The 21,330-nt window shown below is 41.9% G+C and overlaps 1 protein-coding gene across 1 annotated transcript in view; it reads left to right on the top strand.

The window, feature by feature from the left end:
- Positions 1 to 1,387: 1,387 nt before the first annotated feature.
- The window catches only part of adamts2a (ADAM metallopeptidase with thrombospondin type 1 motif, 2a), a 42,413-nt gene continuing 22,470 nt past the window's right edge, over positions 1,388 to 21,330 (top strand). Inside the window, exons 1-3 of the mRNA XM_080833283.1 lie at positions 1,388 to 1,607; positions 13,668 to 13,842; positions 21,295 to 21,330. The exon at positions 21,295 to 21,330 is cut by the window's right edge and continues 170 nt beyond it. Coding sequence (XP_080689409.1) covers positions 1,389 to 1,607; positions 13,668 to 13,842; positions 21,295 to 21,330 — 430 coding nt within the window. The 5' untranslated portion in view covers position 1,388. The remainder of the gene's footprint in view (positions 1,608 to 13,667; positions 13,843 to 21,294) is intronic.

The following is a 21,330-nucleotide window of genomic DNA, read 5'->3' on the forward strand; positions in this document are numbered from 1 at the left end:
GTGATGCAGTAGGCCCCGTCATTGCTCCTAGTAGCTGTATCTACTTGTCAGCTCAGATTCACCACTATCCCCACTCTGTCAGTCTGTCTGTCTGTCTGTCTGTCTGTCTCTCTCTCTCTCTCTCTCTCTCTCTCTCTCTCTCTCTCTCTCTCTCTCTCTATCCCTCGCTCTCTCTCCCTCTCTTTTTCTCTGACTCTGTACGTGAGCATTTGTATGCAGAGAAACTGATGGGATAATTATGATTCTATCCTACTCTCTATACCGTTTTACCTGGAAAGTTCTATTTAAAAAAAAATATGAGATTTCTATGGCACTGAATGAATGTGAGAAGTGTTACACCAGAAGAGCATTTAGAAGTATAAAACAAATAACACTGAATATGCTGTGCATTGTGTTGACTATGCACTTAGAAACAAAACTAAACTGTATGCATTTGTCCATTTGGGTCTGGGTCTTCTTATATGTACAGTATGTATATTACTACTTGTTTATATGTATGTTTCTTGGTGTGCTTGTTTGTGCATGTGTGTCTGTGTGTGTGCGGGCGTCAGAAGGGTAAGGGAGTGAGAGATAGATTTAGGGGAGAAGTTAATCAGTACAGAATCGTGTTATATATTCTATGTTATATATACTGTATATATATATATAGTTTTAAATCTAACACATAAGGAGGATGCTAATCGGGATGTCATTTAATGGTACTTATGTGGTGCTGCTCTTTTGGTCAGATGAAAAGCCTTTGCTTAGGGTAGGCCTTGGGGCCATGATCTACAAGTAAACTGCAATATGAAATCTCAATACATCACAATATTGCAATATAGCAAACACATTGCAAATTGGACAAATTGGACAAACAAATTGGATCATATACAACACAATATGTTGACAGTGATTTGGTTATTATGTGGGGCCTTTATCACTATGATGACTATACCTAATGCACGCAATGGAAAATGGAGCCTTAAAATATTTTCATTAGGAGGAAAATGTTTTTATTAAAAATATTCACGTATATCAGTCATACTGTCACTGTGTTAAATGGATTGGATGACATCAAACATATATAAATGCATCTAATTTGTAGGATATATAAATTATTTAATTATGGAAATGGTTTCAGTTGGAAAGCAGCCTCATATGCGCAGTTAGGCCTTGAAGGCCGATGTTGGTGGTCTTGCATGTAAACTAAGTGGTGTGTGTTTTGCTGTGTGCTCTCAGAATCCCTTCAGCATAAGCTCAGGGACTACGGCCTGGTGCGGCCGGTCAGCACAGATGCCCACGGCCGCTTCCTCACGCACGCCGTCTCAGCCGGGCAGCTCAGGGAGCAGCTGCCGGCACGGCGGCGCAGGAGGAGGGATGCCGAGGGTCAGGCCGATGCCCACGGGCACATGGAGACGCTGTTCTACAACGTCACCGTGTTCGGCCAGGAGCTCCACATGCAGCTGCGCCTAAATTCACGCCTGGTTGCCCCGGGAGCCACAGTGGAGTGGCATGACGATGGCAACGGGACGCGCTACGAGCCGCTTCTGCCCAGTGACTGCTTATATGTTGGCCACGTCACAAATGTGCCCGACACAGCGGTGGCTATCAGCAATTGTGACGGCTTGGTGAGTACCCTCTCTTGAGCGCTTTCCTCTTGCACTGAGTGTTCAGAATTGTTTGTAATGCTTAGAACTCGTTATTTGATTAATTTCGTGGACATCGCATAACTGCTCTTTTATTGCTCTTTCCTCTTTATTAGACTGAAACAGTTATTAGTGCTCCTTGCGTAACCACATACCAGCCTCTTCGTTTTACTATTGCCAATGAAGTTAGACTTTTATACTAGCATCATTGATATCTGAAAAGAAACAGTCATAAAAACATACACTGATGCCAAAGATACATGAACACTATATGAGTTTGGGTTGGGGCTGCAGTGACTCCTAGTCATTGTGCCAATTGGATGTCTGTTTTGGTCATTATACAAGCCTGTTGTATAACAGAGAACCTCCAAAGTGTTTAATAGATTTCAGTTGGTTTGCTGAAAGTCATCTGTTAACTGATAGCACTGTTCCTACACGTTAGATGTGGCACGAAGAGCTGGGCAGAGAAACATTTTTGTGAGGCCAAGGCATGTGTGCCTCAGGCTCTGCAGGATGGTGCAAAATATCAGTCCGTCTTAATGATGAAGTGATCATGGTATGACATACTCTTCGGCCTTGGTTTTATTTTAGGAAGTCTCTTGGACAGAGACACATGATGTGATTTGGGGTCATCTAAGAGTTCCTGATAAGGCTTAATGTCTCCGGCTGTTATTAACTGCTAACACTTCATCTTGGTCTCTGTGGAACTCTCAGGTGGTAAAATGGTCTGTTCAGACAGAGACATGGAGTAGAATTCAGATTGCTACAGTCATTAATTATGCTGACATTAATTAATAATTAAGGCATGATCACTCTGAGTCACATTCATCACAGAGTCTTTTTCGATTTACATCGATTCGTCTGGCAGAGACATTTTGCAAAGTGTTTTACTGGTAGAGGAGAGAACATAACAACGCAACCCAACGGCTAATGAAAAGAACCAGCTTACCGCATGACTGAGTTTCTGTTTCGGCCAGGTAGCTTTAGAAAGTCGAAGAAACTCATTTTGAAAGTAGATTAAAAATGTAGGAGCTACAACTTTTAATATGACCAAGCACAAACAAACAAGAAAAAAAAAAATGTTTTTCAGTAGATTTTGTGTAATTATTCTAGTGTCTCTTGAAGTACACTGAAGATAATGAGCTCTCCTGTTCTTCTGAGGCACACACATCAGCACAGTATCTGTGTGTATGTGTTGGGTTTCCATGGCTCCTCAGAAGGACAGAAATGCGTTTCTGTAATGCGAAAAGTGCGAAGGAAAGCGTGTCCAGACAAACCGAGAAAGCGCCTAGTCTTAATGACCTCACAAGTACAGGCTTCTGTTCACACTTCTGCCCCCCATCCTGAGAGATAGCCTTCTGGTGAACCCACAGCGCTGTGCTGTGCTGCGTGTTGGAAGGAGAGGAGGGCATATGTTGTCATCACGCTAAAACTGTGCAAACTTCACTTGGTATTAGCAACGCATCCTGATGCCGGAGAGGCTTTCAGTTGAATGCAGTCATGAGGTACCATATGTGTGGAGCCAAAACTACAGGTTCAGGTCTCCAGATCAGATCGTGTTGTCACTAGATAATCCTTAGCAGGCATGTGTGTGCATGTTTGTGTATACATGCTTTGAGAAATCCTACAGGAAATATGGTAATGTACTGTATGGCTTTTGACGTTTATGTACACGTAAATGTTTATTATTCATTGGATGCATCTAACATTATATCTTCAGAACTAGAGGTAACCCTTTGATAGAAAGTGGTTACAGTCCCTCTATACTGCACACAGAGGTACCTTCTAAGAGAATGCAGTATTTCAATTTTTTTTAATCACCTATCTATAGTAAATCAGATTACCATTAACCACATTACATTTACATATAGTAATTTAGCAGACGCCTTGTCCAAAGCGACGTACAAGAACAGTCAAGCTAAGAGCAATAAAACCTGGTGTAACAATAAACACTGCTTTTTTTTTAAGAAATAGAAAATGACATAGAAAGAAAAGGAAGTGCGTGACTGTCACTGCTTAAGTGCAACTAGATCTTAATTCCCCTACATTATCGTGAGTGAGAACCTTGACAGTAAACCTTTCTCGGAAAAGAAGACAACCATAAACAAAATGAAGTTTGATGCTGTTGAATAAACGATGATTCTATTTTAATACAGGTAATTGCCGAAATAGAATGTCAGCATAATACCTGTGTATTTCAGCTAGAACCAGGGTGTATCTTAAAATAACTCCTTGAGTGTATCAGAGAAGACTCTTTTTTTGCTAATCCATGATTTGGTGTCATGCAGATGATAGAACACAGTATTAGGCACCACTGCGAAATCCAAGGATGTCACAAGAGTTGAGAGAGTTGAGATTATTTTATGCTTGTCAAATCACTGATAGGCCACACATTCCACAAGATACGAGAATGAGACTCCTCCAAGCAGAATGCTATAGTAAAGACAGGGTTCCAGCAGAGCTGGTTAGTGTCAGGGTTGGAACCCAAGACACACTTATGTTTTTCACAACATAACTCAAGCTGATTGCTATTTCTGCAAATTGTTGCATTTTAAAAGTTTATGTTTTGCAGTAGGTTGAAGCACTATCTGTACTTGTAGCTAGTGCAGTTAGTACTACATTGCTTGTGAGAACTGTTCCACATTTAGTGTCTTGGTAGCACTTTATTTGAAGGAGTTCATCGTTCACTCAAAAAACGTACTTCCAGGAATGCATGAATCAACATTAATGCACTAAGTTACATTACTATGGAATGCTATGTTAGTTTTTTTTTTCAGAGTGCATTTCCCCTTTTGCAATCATATGTTCCAGACAATCACACATATAATTCCGTGAAAATGCATTTTTCTCCGTAATGCAAAAGTCTATTTCTAGGCCGAAGTAAAATACTTGAGCAAAAGATCAAAGAAAGACCAAAGGGGCATTGCAATATTTTCATTATTACTTTTGATTATTGTGGCGTCATAATGCATTTTCATTATGTACTTTAATTACAAATGTACTATAAAGCTAGTTTAACTGAAATAATGTTGCATAATTGTTCACAATAAGACGTAAACAAACAATTCTGTTGTCAGAAGATATAAGATATATTTGCACGTTTAACATGTCATGGGCACATTTAAGTAGCTAACTAGGTACCCTAAGGTACGTGCAATTTACTTAAACGTACCCACGAATTAAGAAGACAACAAGTATTTGACCACTCTAAGGCTTCGTAGACACGGAAGTACGTGCCTGTGCACAAATGAGACCACCACAGCAGGAAGAAGAAGGAGAAGAAGAAAAAGAGGAAGAAGTTTTGTGTGAAGGTATGCTGTACATTTCTAAGAAGCTAAAAGTAGGAAGATAGGTGATGTAGAACAATTTTGTTCGGCATAGTTCATTTTGGAAGGCATAACTTCCACTAACACATGCTAAACAGGTGTTTAAATACACTACATGGCCAAACATATTTGGACACTTACCATACAAGTCTGTTGGACATCCCATTTCATAACCGTATGTGTTAATATGGAGCAGACCCTCACCCCACTTTGCAGCTGTAACAGCCTCCACTGGTCTTGGAAGGCTTTCCACAAGATTTTGGAGTGTGTCTGTGGGGTATTTGTGCCGATTCAGCAGAAGGACCTTTTGTAAAGTCAGGCACTGATGTTGGACGAGAAGGCTTTGCTCGCAATAGGCATTACAATTTATCCAAAAGGTGTTCAGTGGGGTGAAGGTCAGGGCTCTGTGCAGGCATCTCGAGTTCCTCCACTCCAAACTTGTCGAACCATGCACCCCCTTGCTTTGTGCACAGGGGTACAGTCATGCTGGAACAGGAAAGAGACTTCCCCAAACTGCCCCCATGAAGTTGGAAGCATGCAATTGTCTCAAACGTTAGCCTTCACTGGAACAAAGGGCCTAGCCCAAACCCAGAAAAACAGCTCAGACCATTATCCCTCCTCCACCAATCTCTCCAGTAGATTCTAGGCATTCCGGTAGGTAGCGTTTTCCTGGCATCCACCGAACCTAGATCACTCCATCAGACTGCCAGATGGTGAAGTGTGATCCATCGCTCTAGAGAACGTGTTTCCACTGTGTCTAGTAGAGGTGGGCTTTACACCACCGCATAGTGATCTTAACAAGGAAACAGCTGTAGAGGATGGCTCAGGACAGACGAGGGTGGAAACAATTCATCAATGGCCTATGTTCCGAGAGGAATACAAAGCCTAACAAACGAACTAACCTTAGTGATCTTAGGCTTATGTGCGGCTGCTCGGCCATGGAAACCCATTTCATGAAACTCCCGACGCATAGTTCTTCTGCTGATGTTGCTTCCGGGGTCATGTTGGAACTCTGTAGTTACCTCCGCCAAGGAGGTTATGTTTTCGCCCTTGTTTGTTTTTTTGTCTGTTTGTCAGCAGGATTACGCAGAAACGCATGGACCGATCTCCATCAAACTTTGTGGGGAGATTGGGTAATATAATGGCAATAATTGATTCGATGTTCAGATGTCAAGGTCAAAGGTCAAGGTCACAAGGCGGAGGTTTGCATTCTCTGAATGCTCCCATTCTTGTTGGTAATGCAACAGAGGATAGGTGATTTTGACGCGCTACGCTAGGCCCTGCTCTGTGAGTGCGCGTGGTCTACCACTTCATGACTGAGCTGTTGTTGCTCCCAAACAACTCCACGTCACAATAATAGCAGTTCACTAATGTCACAGACTGACTTATGTCAAAGGTGGCATCCTATGGCAGTGCAACGTTTAAACTCACCAAGCTCTTAAGTCCGACCCATTCTACTGCCGATGTTTGTCTATGGAGATCGCATGGCTATATGCTTGAATTTGTGCACCTGTTAGTAATGGGTGTGGCTGAACACCTGAACTCAGGAATTAGACGGGGTGTCCACATACTTTTGGCCATATAGTGCAGCTAGCAGCTAGCTTATGAACAGTGGCTAGATAGCTAGATAAATATAACTCAAATGAGCTGTAATGTTAGCCCTAGTAGCAGTTAAGTTAGCTCATTCTTAATAGTGTTCTTAAGGTTATTTAGTTAATAGTGTTAACATGGTCAGGTCCACATAGCAAATGTTTTGTACTCTAACTAACACTGGCTTCCTTCTCTAGCTGTTATATTAAGGACAGAACACAAATGTCTGAACAAGAAACACAAAAATTGTATGCCTTTTTGCCACCTAATGCTAGCCAAACTAACATTAATTATAGCCTTATATTTCTACTCTAATTTCAGTTACCTAAAATAAAACATCACATCATGAAGGAGAGAGGTAGAAAAGGGGGGAAAGGGAGAAAAACGAAGCCACAGATTGGTGCTTGAAAGAAAAGAGAAAGTCAGAATAGTTTTTGGTCAATTGCTGTGACAAGCGATGACATTGCGTTGAGGAAACTAACTTTGCAGTGAATTGAGAACGAATTGTTTTTGTATCAGTAAACCATTTACTCTGACAAATGATGGCACAGCTTAGGCATTAGTGAGAACATAAGAGTCACAGAATAAAACAAATGTTTTCTTCAGAGGTCTTCCTTGTGTTGTTCATATGTTCATGCTATGTTACCCTATGTACTGTGTGTGCCTATTAAAGCTATTTTCTTAAATCTGGTTGCATTTACTGAGACACACCCTCCACCGTCCGTTGTCCTACAGCGACTGCCACTTTGGAGTCTAAATCACTTCATTATATGGTGTTGTCCAACCTTTGTCCAAAATTATGATTAGCTTCTAAATGCTGCATTTTAAATTACGTCTGACTCCATGAGAATAGTGATGAATACACAGAAGAACCACTCCTATGCAGTAACAGCCATCCTCATTTACTTAGCATGTTATCATCTCCGCCAGAAATGCATGGCCCTGTGTTAACAACTAGTCCAACTGTCTCGTTGTCTTCTAACTGTCTCGTTGTCTTTGTGACAATGACAATAAAGTACTTTGAACTGAACTTTTGAACTTAACACATATTTATATAGGAAGCCATACCGAATGGCCTGAGTTGCCAGTGTTATTCCCCCCCCCATGGCTGTGAAGCCTCTGTAAGCAGCTGGAGATGCATCCCCCATTATCAGTGGCAGGTGATGCCCAGAATGAGTTGCTATAGTTAGGAGGGCAGGTGGCCGTCTCTACCTTGAGGCCTTGCTGAGTGACAGGTGTGTGGGAGATGCACTGCACCCATCCACTGCAGGTGTCCAGCTCGGTGACAGCCTGTTACCACCGACAGCCATAATCTCATTCTGTAGACAATCAATGGCAGTGCATTTACTTCCTTGTAAACTTCCTGAAATGTTTACCTTGATGGCATACATCAAGGTATGACATTATAAAACATTCATGTTTTAGTGGAGGGTCACACACATTTAATGTAAGAGACATGGAAACCTTTTCTGTGTTTCAGGACCAGTTGTTTCAAGTGATGCCATAGTTCATCAATGTGAAAAGGTGACGGGGGCATGTCTCCCTCATTCCTCTGCAGTGATAACAGGATAAACAGTCCGTCTGACTCATCTGGAAATCATCACATTAAATTGTAGCCTTAGTCGAAAAGTGATTAGCTCAAACGAGTTGAAATAAAGCGTCATTGTACTGGAATGTAGTTTAACTTGTGCTTTAATTGGTTCTTTCATCCTTAATAGTAATTATTAAAGACGACCTCTGCGCTACACTACAATTACCGTAACAACCTAACATTGAATGTTCCCCATAATAAACATTACATGAACCCTTTCAAAGAATGATTGAAAGATTGCTTTGATGCTCAGTTCTGTGTATAGGCTTTTGATGATAGGGATGTTAAGACTGTGTCATTAGACCATGGTCATCCTTTAGTATTGCTATATGGCTGTTTTTAGGGGGACTTATCATATTTGTGATGGCGGACATGAAAGGCATCAAACTGGACCCAGGTTACAGATTACTGTTGCAGTGAACCTGTGCCAACGGGCCTGTCAACCTCCAGCTTTGCTCCAATAGATGGCTCTTTGCTGGGCGCAGTTCACAGTAGCGTGGGATGAAAGAGGAATTCTTGTCATGGTGGGGTGTTCCAGAATCTTCTGGCACCTGTCTTCATGGAACTTTTGTAGCCTTTGATGATGCCATTAACATTCCATCAGCCTGACATTTCAAGGGGAAACGCATTAGAGGAAAGAACTGAAGCTGAGTCCTTAAAAGCCACACTGAAGTCCCAGGCAGGTTCATGTGAAATGAGACTGACATGACAAATGATGAAGTGTAACACCATCTTGTACTAGTGCCCAGTGTTGTATGTGCAGCTTCCCTCTGTTAGAATGTGGATAATAACATTAGGCCCGAGAGAAGTTGTGAAATCACAGCAAGTGTTCATGTGACCGATCAGTTTAGGAAGCGGGAGAGGGGCCCTCTGTTTTCCCTCCTGAGTCTCTCGAGGCCTTGTACACACTTACCTCCTTCCTGAGGAGGAATTCATGGGAGTGCGTTCCTTTGCACTTTGTAGGTTATCATGGGAGGAAATGGATGGGATTATTTCTTAGGCCTCGTCTGCTTCTCGGAACCCCTCCTTAAAAGCCTTACAAAAGTTCACCAAACATTGTGCCTTTGCATGGACGTGAGTAGGGATCTTTTATAAAGCTATTCAGTCTCTCTCTCGCTCTCTCTCCTCTCTCTCTCTCTCTCTCTCTCTCTTTCTGCCTGTCCCATCTCTGCATGCGTGTATCTCTTTCTCACTCAATCTTGCCTTGGCCTGAGGCCCAACAGTGCTACCAGCAGGTTGCTCTACCTTATGAGAAGGACATATTGATCTTGTCAGGATTTATAGTAGACTTAATTTGTCCTGCTAGACATTTTCAGAGTCTTTTAAACTGTGGAACACAACACACTATCCACTCAGACCACCTTTGGCTTTACTTTGACGACACATGGATTTTTCTGGGCTCTTATGTCTCACTTTCATTTTGTGTAGTTTAGAAGGCCAGTAGGCCTCCGGAAAGCACCTGGCTCAAAATGTGATATAGTAATGTTTCCAGTGACAAATGCTTTAAAAAAAAAAAAAAAAAACATGTTATTTATGGACAAAAACAAGTTTGGGGGATTAGGAAACTATAACTGCTGGCTATAACTTTAAATGACGCAAGAGTGAAACAGCCTGTTGACTTGCCTGCTTGATATATGTGTAGAAATGCAAGACAAAAAGCCAAGGAAGGGTGATAAAGTGTGTTGTTTATAGATTTCACTGTCTGTCCAGGGTCCAGCCTGTCCATGTTTCTTCCTTGAGAGAAAATATGACCGGCTTTTTCAAAGGTCAAAGTGAAAAAAATGCAGATGTGCCGTGCATAGCTGATTTTAGAGAGGAAGCCATGTGTGAGGTCAGGCCTGATAGCCCGAGCCAATCCGACCAGTGCACAGATGTGCTGATAGTAAAAGATGTGGAATGTATTTGCATATGTCAGTGAACAAAGATTCATGCAGTGACCCCATCGCTGGATTTCAACTTGACCTTGACCTTGACTTTGACCTTGACCTTGTTCTGTTTCAAGGTCCAGACTGGTGCTCTGCCCTAGGGTGCCCATCTCAGGTAGGACTGTCCCCACATCGTCTTCTTTTGTTCATGTCATTTGGTTTTTGCAAGTTCCCTTTTCTTTTAGTCAGTGGATTGAAGAAGATCAAAAAAAGTTAGCTCACAGTATATGCTTTAACGATTTTGACATGCTGAAGAAGAAGGCTTTTTTAACTTGGTGTAGGGCTGCCCCAGTGCCTCGGTTGACCCTTGAGTCCTTCTCTAACATCTGCAATCTGGGAGAACAGCTGGATATCTGGCTTCACTCCAGATAGTTGAAGCATCTTGAGAATTCGAGACAGATCATATCTGTCCATCAGTTTCACCGTGAACATGGGGTGATGTTCTTTATGTTTTTTTGTTAGAATGCCTATGATTATAGCTGCTAATCACTGCTGTCCCTCGTCTCTGTGACAGCGCCATAGGGGATTAACATGCCGTTTGCACACAAAGCTACCTATTGCCACAGGAGGACACCGGGTTATGTGCTCAACTGTCTGTAATATTCAAGGCTGAAATAGTCTTGTCGAGTTGAGGGAAGAAAAGCCTCTCATTTTGAAAGGGTCAGGAGGGTCCCTGGATTCTTCCAGCAGGCAGATGTTGTCCTATGCTCACACCCTTAGCCTCTCCCACACACTCTCTCATCCCCACCACCCAGCATCTGGAGTTGGACCGACAGACACGGTCTCCCTGTTTACAAACAAATACTTGATTGCAGTTTATTATTGGAATCTGATTGTGTTATTGTTTTAGCCGTGATTAATTTCTCGCAACAGTGCATCTGTACAAATCACATTCATTTGTTAAGGGAACTGGCCATGACCAATGTTGATGTTGCCCGTGCACGCACACACATAAACAGAGAGATAGAAGAAGAGGGAGTTGTGTTTGGCTGCATCATGAAAGCCTTAAGCATCCCCTTCAGCATCTGTCCAAATAGCAACCACATCGTTCATCTCCCGAGACATGCTGATTGGGAAGAGAGATTGAGTCAGAATGACTTAGACCAGCGATGGTCTTTGTCTCTTCTCTCCAGGAAGATAAGCTTCCTTAAATTCCTCAACAAAACACATGGCTACACCATTGACCTGTTTAAGTTGTGATTTCATTCATGAAGCACACAGTTCTAAAGAAAAGAGAGGTGCATGCTAAGAAAGGCTAAAACCTTTGGGTATATTACGTTGTAACCTTCCTCAAACAGATATTTTCTATATTTTTCCGTGGTGAGTGCCCGACCCCCACCCCCTTCACCCTTCACCCGTCTACCATACATTTTTAAAGTTCTTCTGTCCAATGCAGAAGATATGAATCAGCTGAGAGAGAATGTTCCGTGAGGTTAAAGGTTTTGTTTCATTTTTTTTCACACTGACGATTTTGGTGTGGACCAAATGGAAAGAATTATCCGGTTGAACCCCTAAACTCAAACCATTGTTGAGTAAAAACCTCTATTGCTTCAGTTTATTGATTTTTCCGAGTTTTTGAATTGGATAGCCTTTTTTTTCTGTGATGCAGGAGGATGGAAATTATGCCTCTGAGAGAATGTCTTTGGAGTCATAAAGCTGGAATCAGGACTTGAAACATTCTTCCAAGGAAACCAATTGGCAGGAGGCATAATTTTCCCCCTATAGGAATTCTACTTACTTATTTTTCTACTTACTCATTTTTCCAAACTGTCCCTTATTTTGTCGTTGAGTTAGTGTATTATGTGGTTGTGGTTTGACTGTGTATTTCAGATGCTACAGACATCTGGTGAGGTTCTTTTCTGTCCATCTTAGTTGACCTTTAAGTGTCACGTTAAGTTTTAGATTAAACTTTTATGTCCTCGTCTGATGATTTTCATGCTGGTTGTAGTTCATACGTGGGATTTTGTGCTATGTCAACCATAATTGAACCTGGGTCTACACACTGAAAAGAGTTTTTATCCCCACTAGGCAACCATTAAATTGCGCATCTGCAGCCCTTGACGTCACTGTCTGGACCCACTTGAGGCTTTAGATTAGAGGCTAAACTGTCTTGGAATCTCGAGGTGTTTTAGGATCAGAGCACCCTACATGATGCTACAAACCATCTCCCAGGGTTGTTAGTGGAGTCTTTTCAAGGTTTCCGTGTGCAGAGAAGCCAAAGAACGCCGGGGTGTTCAACCAAGCTACTCTCTTTTAAGGCTCTTTTTTGGCAGCTCTTTCAGTTTGTGGTGCTCACACCTGATATCATTTTTCTTAGTGCTATAAGATTAGTTGAGGCGTTGTCTGAGTATGATCAGTCAAGAAACAGGCTTTAATCTTATACAGTGATGCGCATCAAGGGAGATTTCACTCAAAAGCTTCACCTATGTCTCATCTGGTCAGCCATTGTAACAGTTTGGTGTAAATATCCTACATGGCATAAGAGGTGTCACCCCATAGCCCCTTCCCTCCATGAATATGTATCAGTCTGCTGCCCTTGTAGACGGGAAACTCCACAACATTTGTTCACAGGGGAAATTGTTTAAGAGATCCAGCTGGGAGCAAACGTATGAGGCATGAATTCATGGGGGTGGAGGTATAAGGAATATCAAAGATACTGTGATATGACCCAGAGAGGAAGAGTGGTGAAAACCCTCATTCACACCTCTCTCTCAGGGCATCTCATCTAACAGTTTATTCAACCAGAAACTCTTACATTTGAACATTTGAAGTCCAATTAAAAGCGACAAATATAAATGAATGTAAGATTCATTGGATTATCGATTATTGTCAATCATTATTAACTCTGATCCTTAATTCAGATTTTTCAACTCCTTCACACCCTTGCTGCTTAAGAGGCTGTAGTATCTTGGCGATGACTAATGATTGGAGCCTGATTTCTGCACTGCATGTTAAGTGTTGACACTGCCCCTGGCAACCCTACACACACCTCGCTCTCCAGATCAGAGGCAGCAGGAAACCTAACTATTGGGGAAAAGGCCCTGGTTTTCTGACGGAAAAATTTAGAGACACCGTGATGTGTCCCATCCTTGGACTCACATCGATTGGAGAGCTTTCAAGTCCTCATTGCTTGTCCTCTGACATCCCCTCTGCTTTATACTCTTAATGAGACTGATGCAACAGAACAGTCATTCAAAACTCAGTTCTTAAACTTCCTGAAGATCAACTTTGTCATGATATAATTTGTAGTGCTTTTGTCATATAACAGACAGAGGATGTCTTATCCCTTTGTCTTTCAGATTTGATAATGCTTTGTTATATTATGGAGGTGGTGGCGGGGGGGGGGGGGGGGCAAGGCTAAAGTGCAGAAGAGTGGACAGGACATTTTCTGAATCGATTACAATATCAGGTTCACTGAAAGAGCTAACAGAGATGCTGTTTGCTGTGCAGTGCTCAGGTTCTGAAAACAATTGAGGAGTCGGAATAAATGGGGTGGTTTAACTTATAGCTCCATGTGAAATGATCATTGTTTCTCTCTCTCTCTCTCTCTCTCTCTCTCTCTCTCTCATCTTTTTTTCTTTATCTGTCTGTCTCTTATGCTCGCTGGCAGGCGGGGATGATCCGTGCTGGGCAAGAGGAGTTTTTCATTGAGCCCTTGGAGAGAGGAGGAGGTGTGCTGATGACAGGAGAGGAACATGGAGGTCCTGGTCGCCACCATATTGTGTACCGCTCCTCTGACATCAACAGGCCAGACGTCGCTCCGGCCGCCGACTCTCACTCTACAGGTCAGGGCTACAGTTTTAGCTGCATTTACGTGCTGCATATTCATTTATTTATTTCAAATAAACGTAGCACAGGTAGCGGACACTAAATGGCATTTAGAACCTTCCTGGCTGTCAGTAGTAGTAAAATGCACAATGTACACTTCAGGAAACAGACATTTACAAGTATGATTCCCCCCCCCCCCCCACATTTTGGGGTTTCAGGTCTTAATTCAAGAATTAACAGTTGAAGCCATACATGTATGTATATGAAGTGTAAAATTTATGTCAGAAAGGTATTTTTACAGTAACTCTTATTTGGAATGTAAAATACACAGTGACATAAAGGATCACTCCTGAGCCCACTGTCCTCGCCTTCCCTCCTTCCCTTAGACATAAGTATTATAACATTTTCAGCATATGGAGGAACCATTGAAAATATATTAAATACGTTAAACAGTTCCATACTGCAGTATAAAATACATCACTGTGGTCTATAGGATATTCTGAATATATTGTATTTCTTTGGCGCCCACCATGGCATCAAGCTGTCATCAGCCATTTGAGAGGCCTGGTTTTCCCAGAACGCCTTGTTTCCTTGCCTCCCCCGCTCTGATAGTCTAATTTGGCTTCTCTCTGCCTGGGCGTATGTGGGAGAATCTCTGAGGAGGGAAGTGAAATTAAAGTTATGAAGTCTTAGAAAAGCTCTCATTTGTCACTTTGAGTTACAGCCATGAAGTCTGACCACCGTGTATTGTAGGGCTAGACTTGGGTCTTGGTTACTGTAAATTGCAACTTTTAGATTGCAGCGATTTCAGATAACATATCTTAAAATAGAATGGTTCCTGTAAAGGCTTTATGTTTGCTACCTGGTGATCACAAAAACAGACAACACCCACACACTCAAACACATACACACACACAAACACACACACACACACACACACACACACACACACACACACACACACACACACACACACACACACACACACACACACACACACACACACACACACACACACACACACACACACACAAACACACACAATGCTATTTGCAATGTATGTGTATTGTATGTGGCTGACACCATTATGGACTTCCAACCCCAGAAAGAATAGCGGACTCCAATAAACAAAAAGCAAAACAACATTTATTGATCTATTATGTTTTGTTATAGTTATCTCTAAATACCCTTTTGAGAGCCTGGTGGTAGGTCTCTGTCAGTGTTTTTGATTCCCCAAATGATCTTTGCCAGAGATGGTGTGGTGGTTTGTGAGGAGCCAATATAGGTCTGTCGTTGCTGTAGAAGTGCAGGAAGGGCAGAAATGGACTATTATACAGCATCCAGAGACTTTTATTTCCAAATCCAATGTATTAACAAGACCAATGTATTTGTTCTGAAATTGATGGAATTTATTTCTGAAAATACAGTCTCACTTAACTGAAACTGACGTTGCATCTACTTAGAGGCAAGGATATGGAATGTGTATATATATATATAAATGTCCGTGATGTTGCCATGTAAACACAAAAGCGGATTTCGCGCGTGATAAATCAAGGGAAATGGCATGTGCGCACACGTACACATGCACGTAGCTTCGCCAAGTACACTGTAAGGGGGCGGGCTGGAGGAGCCGAGGCAATCTGGTCTTTGGCGACATCAGCTGGAATTCATAGATGTGGAGATCCGACTCCCACTCCAGCGCAGACATGTTGCGGCCAAGACTCCGTCCCGGCAGCCAGCGTCTACGTGGCAGCCTTGATGGGATTTTAAGCTCCACTTGGCAGCCAGGACGAAGGGCAGAAGTACAGTAAGTTAAGAAGGGAGCGAGGAAGGGGAGCAAGGAAGCATGTGAAAGAGTGGTGTGTGTGAACAACAGTCAGACTCTCAGTATCACCAGAAAGTTAACTTTTATTTCAGTTTTCCTAATGGTTGTCTGTTATGTTATTTCTTGAGGGCTCGGGCACTCTCCTTTTTATTCAAACAGACAATGAGGACATATCCTGATGTCTGATCACAAGATCACATCGTAAACATTGTAAACATGTCAGTGTTATTATATCTTTTTCTGTCTATAAATCCATATACACACTGACACACACACACACACACACACACACACACACAGAAACACTCACCCACTCAAGCAGACACAAACCCTTGAATTACCAAGACATGTTTCCCTAGGATGAAACAGAGGAGGGTATCTTTTTGAACAGAGAGTGACAAGCTGATACCTCAGCAGCGCGGGCGGTTCTGTCCCGGCAGCACTTTCATCTCCGCTCATTGACCCTGAGATGCGACAGACAAGCGGCCCGGTGAGGAACGAGCCCGCCGTCTCCGCCGGCACCCCTCTCCATTTTCTGTCGCGTTTGACTAGTGAGCAGATATTTCAGTGTGCAGCCATTCCACTCTGTCACAGTGTTCTCCTCGGGGGCAGATGAGGTGCCTCGATTTTCGTATCTCAATGGGGTGGAGCCACCCTTGGGGCCCCTAGTCTATAACAGGTCGGCCCGTAGCCAAGGCCCAGACCCCTTTTGTCAGGGTTCACAGCAGAATTAGCTGGCAAGGCTGCTAGAATGTGAGCTGCCTCCAACACTTGAGTGTCTCAGATTGATGTCAGTGTTACATACACTCGAGTCCCTGTGTAAAAGATGGGAGAGCTCAGCCCTCTTAATTCCCTACGAAGCCTCAGGCCAACAGTGACCGGTGAAAGTAAATAGATTCTGAAATGTGTGAGTGTGTATGTGTGTGTGTGTGTGTGTGTGTGGGTGTGTGTGTGTGTGTGTGTGTGTGTGTTTGCGTGTGTGTGTGTGTGTGTGTGTGTGTGTGTGTGTGTTTGCATGTGTGTGTGTGTGTGTGTGTGTGTGTGTTTGCATGTGTGTGTGTGTGTGTGTGTGTTTGCATGTGTGTGTGTGTGTGTGTGTGTGTGTGTGTGTGTGTGTGTATATGTGTGAGAAGAGAGGGAGAGAAGGAGAAAGAGACAGAAGGAGAGAGAGAGAAAACACATGTGTTTTCATTTAAGAGCTGTCCCTGACTAATAGCTGTTGGCTGGCCAAAGTGTTTTCGATAGGCACTTCCTCAGACACTGCAAATGCACTATCCTGTTCCTTTGCTTGCTGACTGAAGTGGTCATGGATTATGTGCAATGCAGATGTGCTGCATGGTGTTGTCCTTGGTAGTCTAGCTATATTTCAGGGAAGTTTTTTTTCTTCCAATGTATTTTGGCTATTGTAGTCTGGACTTCAGACAGCTTTGTTGGAAATGTTAAAGCAATATCAATACAGGCAACGACGTGCATTTGAAATGAATCCCTAAAACCTGGAATCACATTTAGCTTTTCTAGGGTTATGATAGTGATGTTAGTTGATGACTAATTCAAAATAGTTTTTTTGGTTCTGTAGTTATTTGAATAGTTTCTGGAATCTTCCCTCCTACACTTCGTATCTCAGGAGATAGCACAGGCTACGGTGCCCTTGGGATGTTTAAAGGGCTGAGAGATGACTCAAAGTGAAATTTGTGCTGCAGTGTGGTTAGCATACTACCTACTACTTTCAAAGCTCTGGAAGTATCCTCAAAATGCACTGCTTTTGGTTCCACCTTAATGTTGACCGTAGAGTAGTCAAGTCAGTATAATTCCCAGTCGGTTTTGTGATGGGTGGACTTTACTGAACAGCATTTCCTTTTATTTATTCATCCTAAACCTACTTGCAAAGTACACGTTTGGTTACTTACGGAGAATGTATACGTTTATATGCCAGTATGTGTGTTCTGCCCTCTGGGGAGAGACTGCAGTGGAGGCCATGAAATAGCTTAGAGTCACAGCCGGCCAATATCTAAGCCCCATCTGCATCGTATCTCTACTTCATCTGTGTGGCATATTATTTCATAGTTTCACAGGAAATGTAAGCACTGTTATATGGTAGCTTTAGACCATTTATTTTTTTACGTATTCAAGATGTTGTTGGTTTGTTCATATCCATGGAGGACGACCTTCTCTGCCCCATATACAAGCTCAGCTAGCCAGTATTTATATTTCCATTAAACACATCTCAAGGATAATAACAGTACAAGCAGACTTGTGTTTTCATTATTGTTTATGGACCCATAGCTTGTTTGACATTTACCAAAGCAGAGTGTCAGATTTTGCATCTGCATTTAACGTAGGGTTTGGATGGTAGTTGTATTAAAGGAAATGTGTTTCCCTCTGTAAAAAAAAAAGGTCATGGTAACAAATTCACTTCATAGTCCACTTGCTTCTGTTGATTCTGTCTGTAATTTAGACCCAAAGGAAAAAAGCACAGACACAATTCAAATCAATTTCACAGCAAGATGAACATTTCCACTTAAGACATTGTGCCATGTTTTCATCTTGGCTGATATAAATTTGGCAATTACTTGTCCCAGGGGCAACTTATTCTCAGAACATGACATAGTCATTTAAATTATGTCAGGAAAAGTGGAACAGTTGAAAGAGGAGCTCTTGTGGTCTTGGTTTGTGTTTTGAGTTGTAAAAATGTGTTTGTGGACTGAAGCTGTGGTTGTGTTTTAAAGCTGATGTGTTTGTAATCACTGCACAGGGCCGGCTGTTGATTAATGAATAGTGTTAAGCCCCTGGCCTGCACACCTCATATCTTTCAACAGAGGCAAAAACAAACTCTTGCATCTGGAACATTTGCGTGATTGCAAACCATTTATTGATTGATTGTGTGTTAATCTGAAAAACAAAGCGTGTGCTGTGAATTCTTTTTCACCTTTGTCACACATGAAATTAAGTCACAACTTTATCCATAACATAGATACATTGAGAAACATAAAATGGTTTCCTTCTCTATTTAGTAAATATTCTCTTGTCAGTGTATCCAAATGAGAACTAAGCCAGTATGATTGGTCACCTCAATTTTTGTTCATAGAACCAGTCATAGACTTCGATGATTTATACCAATTAAATTCCATAATGGTCATGTTGTGACAATGCTGTCATGCAAATTTGCAGTGGATACATAGATAGTTATTTTAGTTATGAATTCTGTCTGGTGATTTTTTTTTAGCTGTCATCCATTAAGCCAAGTTGACTGAATGCATAGGAATGAGGCACTGCAGGAGGGTAAAGGAGCAGTGACACCTCACAGTGGATAACCAGTAGGAAATGTCCATATGCCAAAAAAACATGTGGCCTGCCTTTGTAGCCGTCTATTTTTATCCTACAGCCAGGGATGTGTTGGTGCATTGAAGCCTTTACCCTTGAAATATGATGACTCAGCTATTTAGCTCCACATCAGCTGACATTGTGATACCTCCTATAATTGGAGAGCATATACCATGACTATGTGTGTGTACTTGTGTGGTAGTGTGTTTGTGTCTATGTGTGTATATCTTAAATAAATAGAGAGATATATCTTAAATAAAATGCCATTGAGACATAAGTGAGACCTAGAGGTAACTTGAGCCGTGTTTGCTGTTGTTAGCAGAGCCCTGGAATGCATATAATGTAGGTCTTGGCTTCAGCCATCTTTTGGGAAGAGAGCAATGATGTAATGGTTGACAAACCCTTTGAAAATGTCAGCAAATATTATGATGTATTTCTGTACTCAATTTGATGATGAACTTTCCCTGCGGCATTATATGTTATATCCTAATCATGTATTTTGATTAAATAATAATTAAATCTCTACCTCTAACTTATAATTAAATTCCTACCTTAAAAGATTAAAACGTTTTTTTTTTTTTTTTCATCTAGAAGTTGCTCAGCAACTCCATGTGAAGAGCGGTTGTACATGCGCACTGTTTATTCCTTTGAGGGGAAACCAGAGTCGCCCTCTACCCGAAACACGAACTTCCACACCAAAATCCGAGCTTTGCAAATAAACGTTTCTTTGTATCTGTTTTTCCTGAGCGTACGACTCACCCATTAATGTGGTTTATGGAGACCGTTCATCTAGCATGCTACATAGTTTAGAGATGAACAAACATTTCCCCTCACAGACTCTTGGAAGTAGAGGGATCCTGAGCAAGAAATGGCTGACCTGGCTTGAACCCGTTTACCTCGGATGCAGGCATGTGTGATGTGACTCCTGAAAGCTGGCCATCTGCTGATTTGAAAGCAGTAATAAGTTACTGGGCAGTGGCCTGTGACAGCCTGATCTCGCCTCTTGCCTTAATATAACGAAGCTGCTGCCACCTTCCTCTCTCTGTCTCTCTCTCGCTCTCTCTCTCTCTCTCTCTCTCTCTCTCTCTCGCTCTCTCTCTCTCTCTCTCTCTCTCTCTCTGTCTTGTGTGGACAGTGCAGAGGTCTAGGGAAGCTCCATCTGTACGTTTGATTGTTTTGATACACATAATTTCTTTTTTGCTACCTGAGAAGCTGGTAGAGTGTATCTGTGTATGATAGCAGAGAATGCCAGAGGAGTGCTTAGCCTAAGGCTTGCTGCCGGGAACCAGCTTAACATAATATTAAAAAAACATTTTTTTTTTTTTTACACCAATCTCCCTGTTCTCCTATCTTTTTTCATCACGTCGTTTATTGCCTTTCTTCCTGACTGCTTTTCTTTTTTTTCACACTGTGTCTCCGAATGTTATTTGAACACCAGGGAGTAATCTCTCATTTCAACCATGCAAACAGTTTTCTTTTTCCTCAGCTGTCCAGATTATATTTTATGGCAAAGTCAAAGGTTCATTTGGTTGGCTAATATTGCAGCGTTCGTCCATATCAACACAGTCTTTGTCTTGAGTTAATGAGTTAGTCGTGTGAGTCATGTCAACCTTTTGCAGAGACAAGCTTGTTTATTTTATTCCCTCCCAGCACAGCACAATTTCTTTTTGAACTTAATATTATAAAATAATATGATTTGCAAAACGAATATAAAATAAAAATCATATGGAACACAAATTTCATGGAATGATTTTCAGTCACGGTTTTCTGAAAAGTGCACTTGGACCTTGTTAATTGTCAGTTGACAAGATGCGTGGGCACCAATTCACATTCAAACAGCATTACTCACACTCAAACTTACAGGCACACACACACACACACACACACACAGACACACACACACAGACACACAGACACACACACACACACACACACACACACACACACACACACACACACACACACACACACACATAACACACACACACACACACACACTCACACACACACACACACACACAGAAAGAGAGATTGAGAGACCGTGAACACCAAAAATCCATTAAGCTACACTTCCATAATAAAAAATATGCATATTCCCACAAAGACTTTATATAAACCATTTCCTTATGCTGATGAAATATTATTGAATTCATAAACCTTCTTCTTCTTGCTGCTGTTGTTGTTGTTGCTGTTGTTGCTATACTCATGACGATCGTTATTGTTTGTCTCTGATTACATGTCTCAAGATTTAGGACCTTTAGATAGCTAACCACACTAGCCATGCAATTTGCCCCAGCTCATGAACTCCATGCTTGTGTTCCAGTGGTGGGCCCTGACCTGAGTGGTCCCGGCGACCTGG

Source organism: Sprattus sprattus (assembly GCF_963457725.1).
Source record: "Sprattus sprattus genome assembly, chromosome: 1".
Taxonomy (NCBI): Eukaryota; Metazoa; Chordata; class Actinopteri; order Clupeiformes; family Clupeidae; genus Sprattus; species Sprattus sprattus.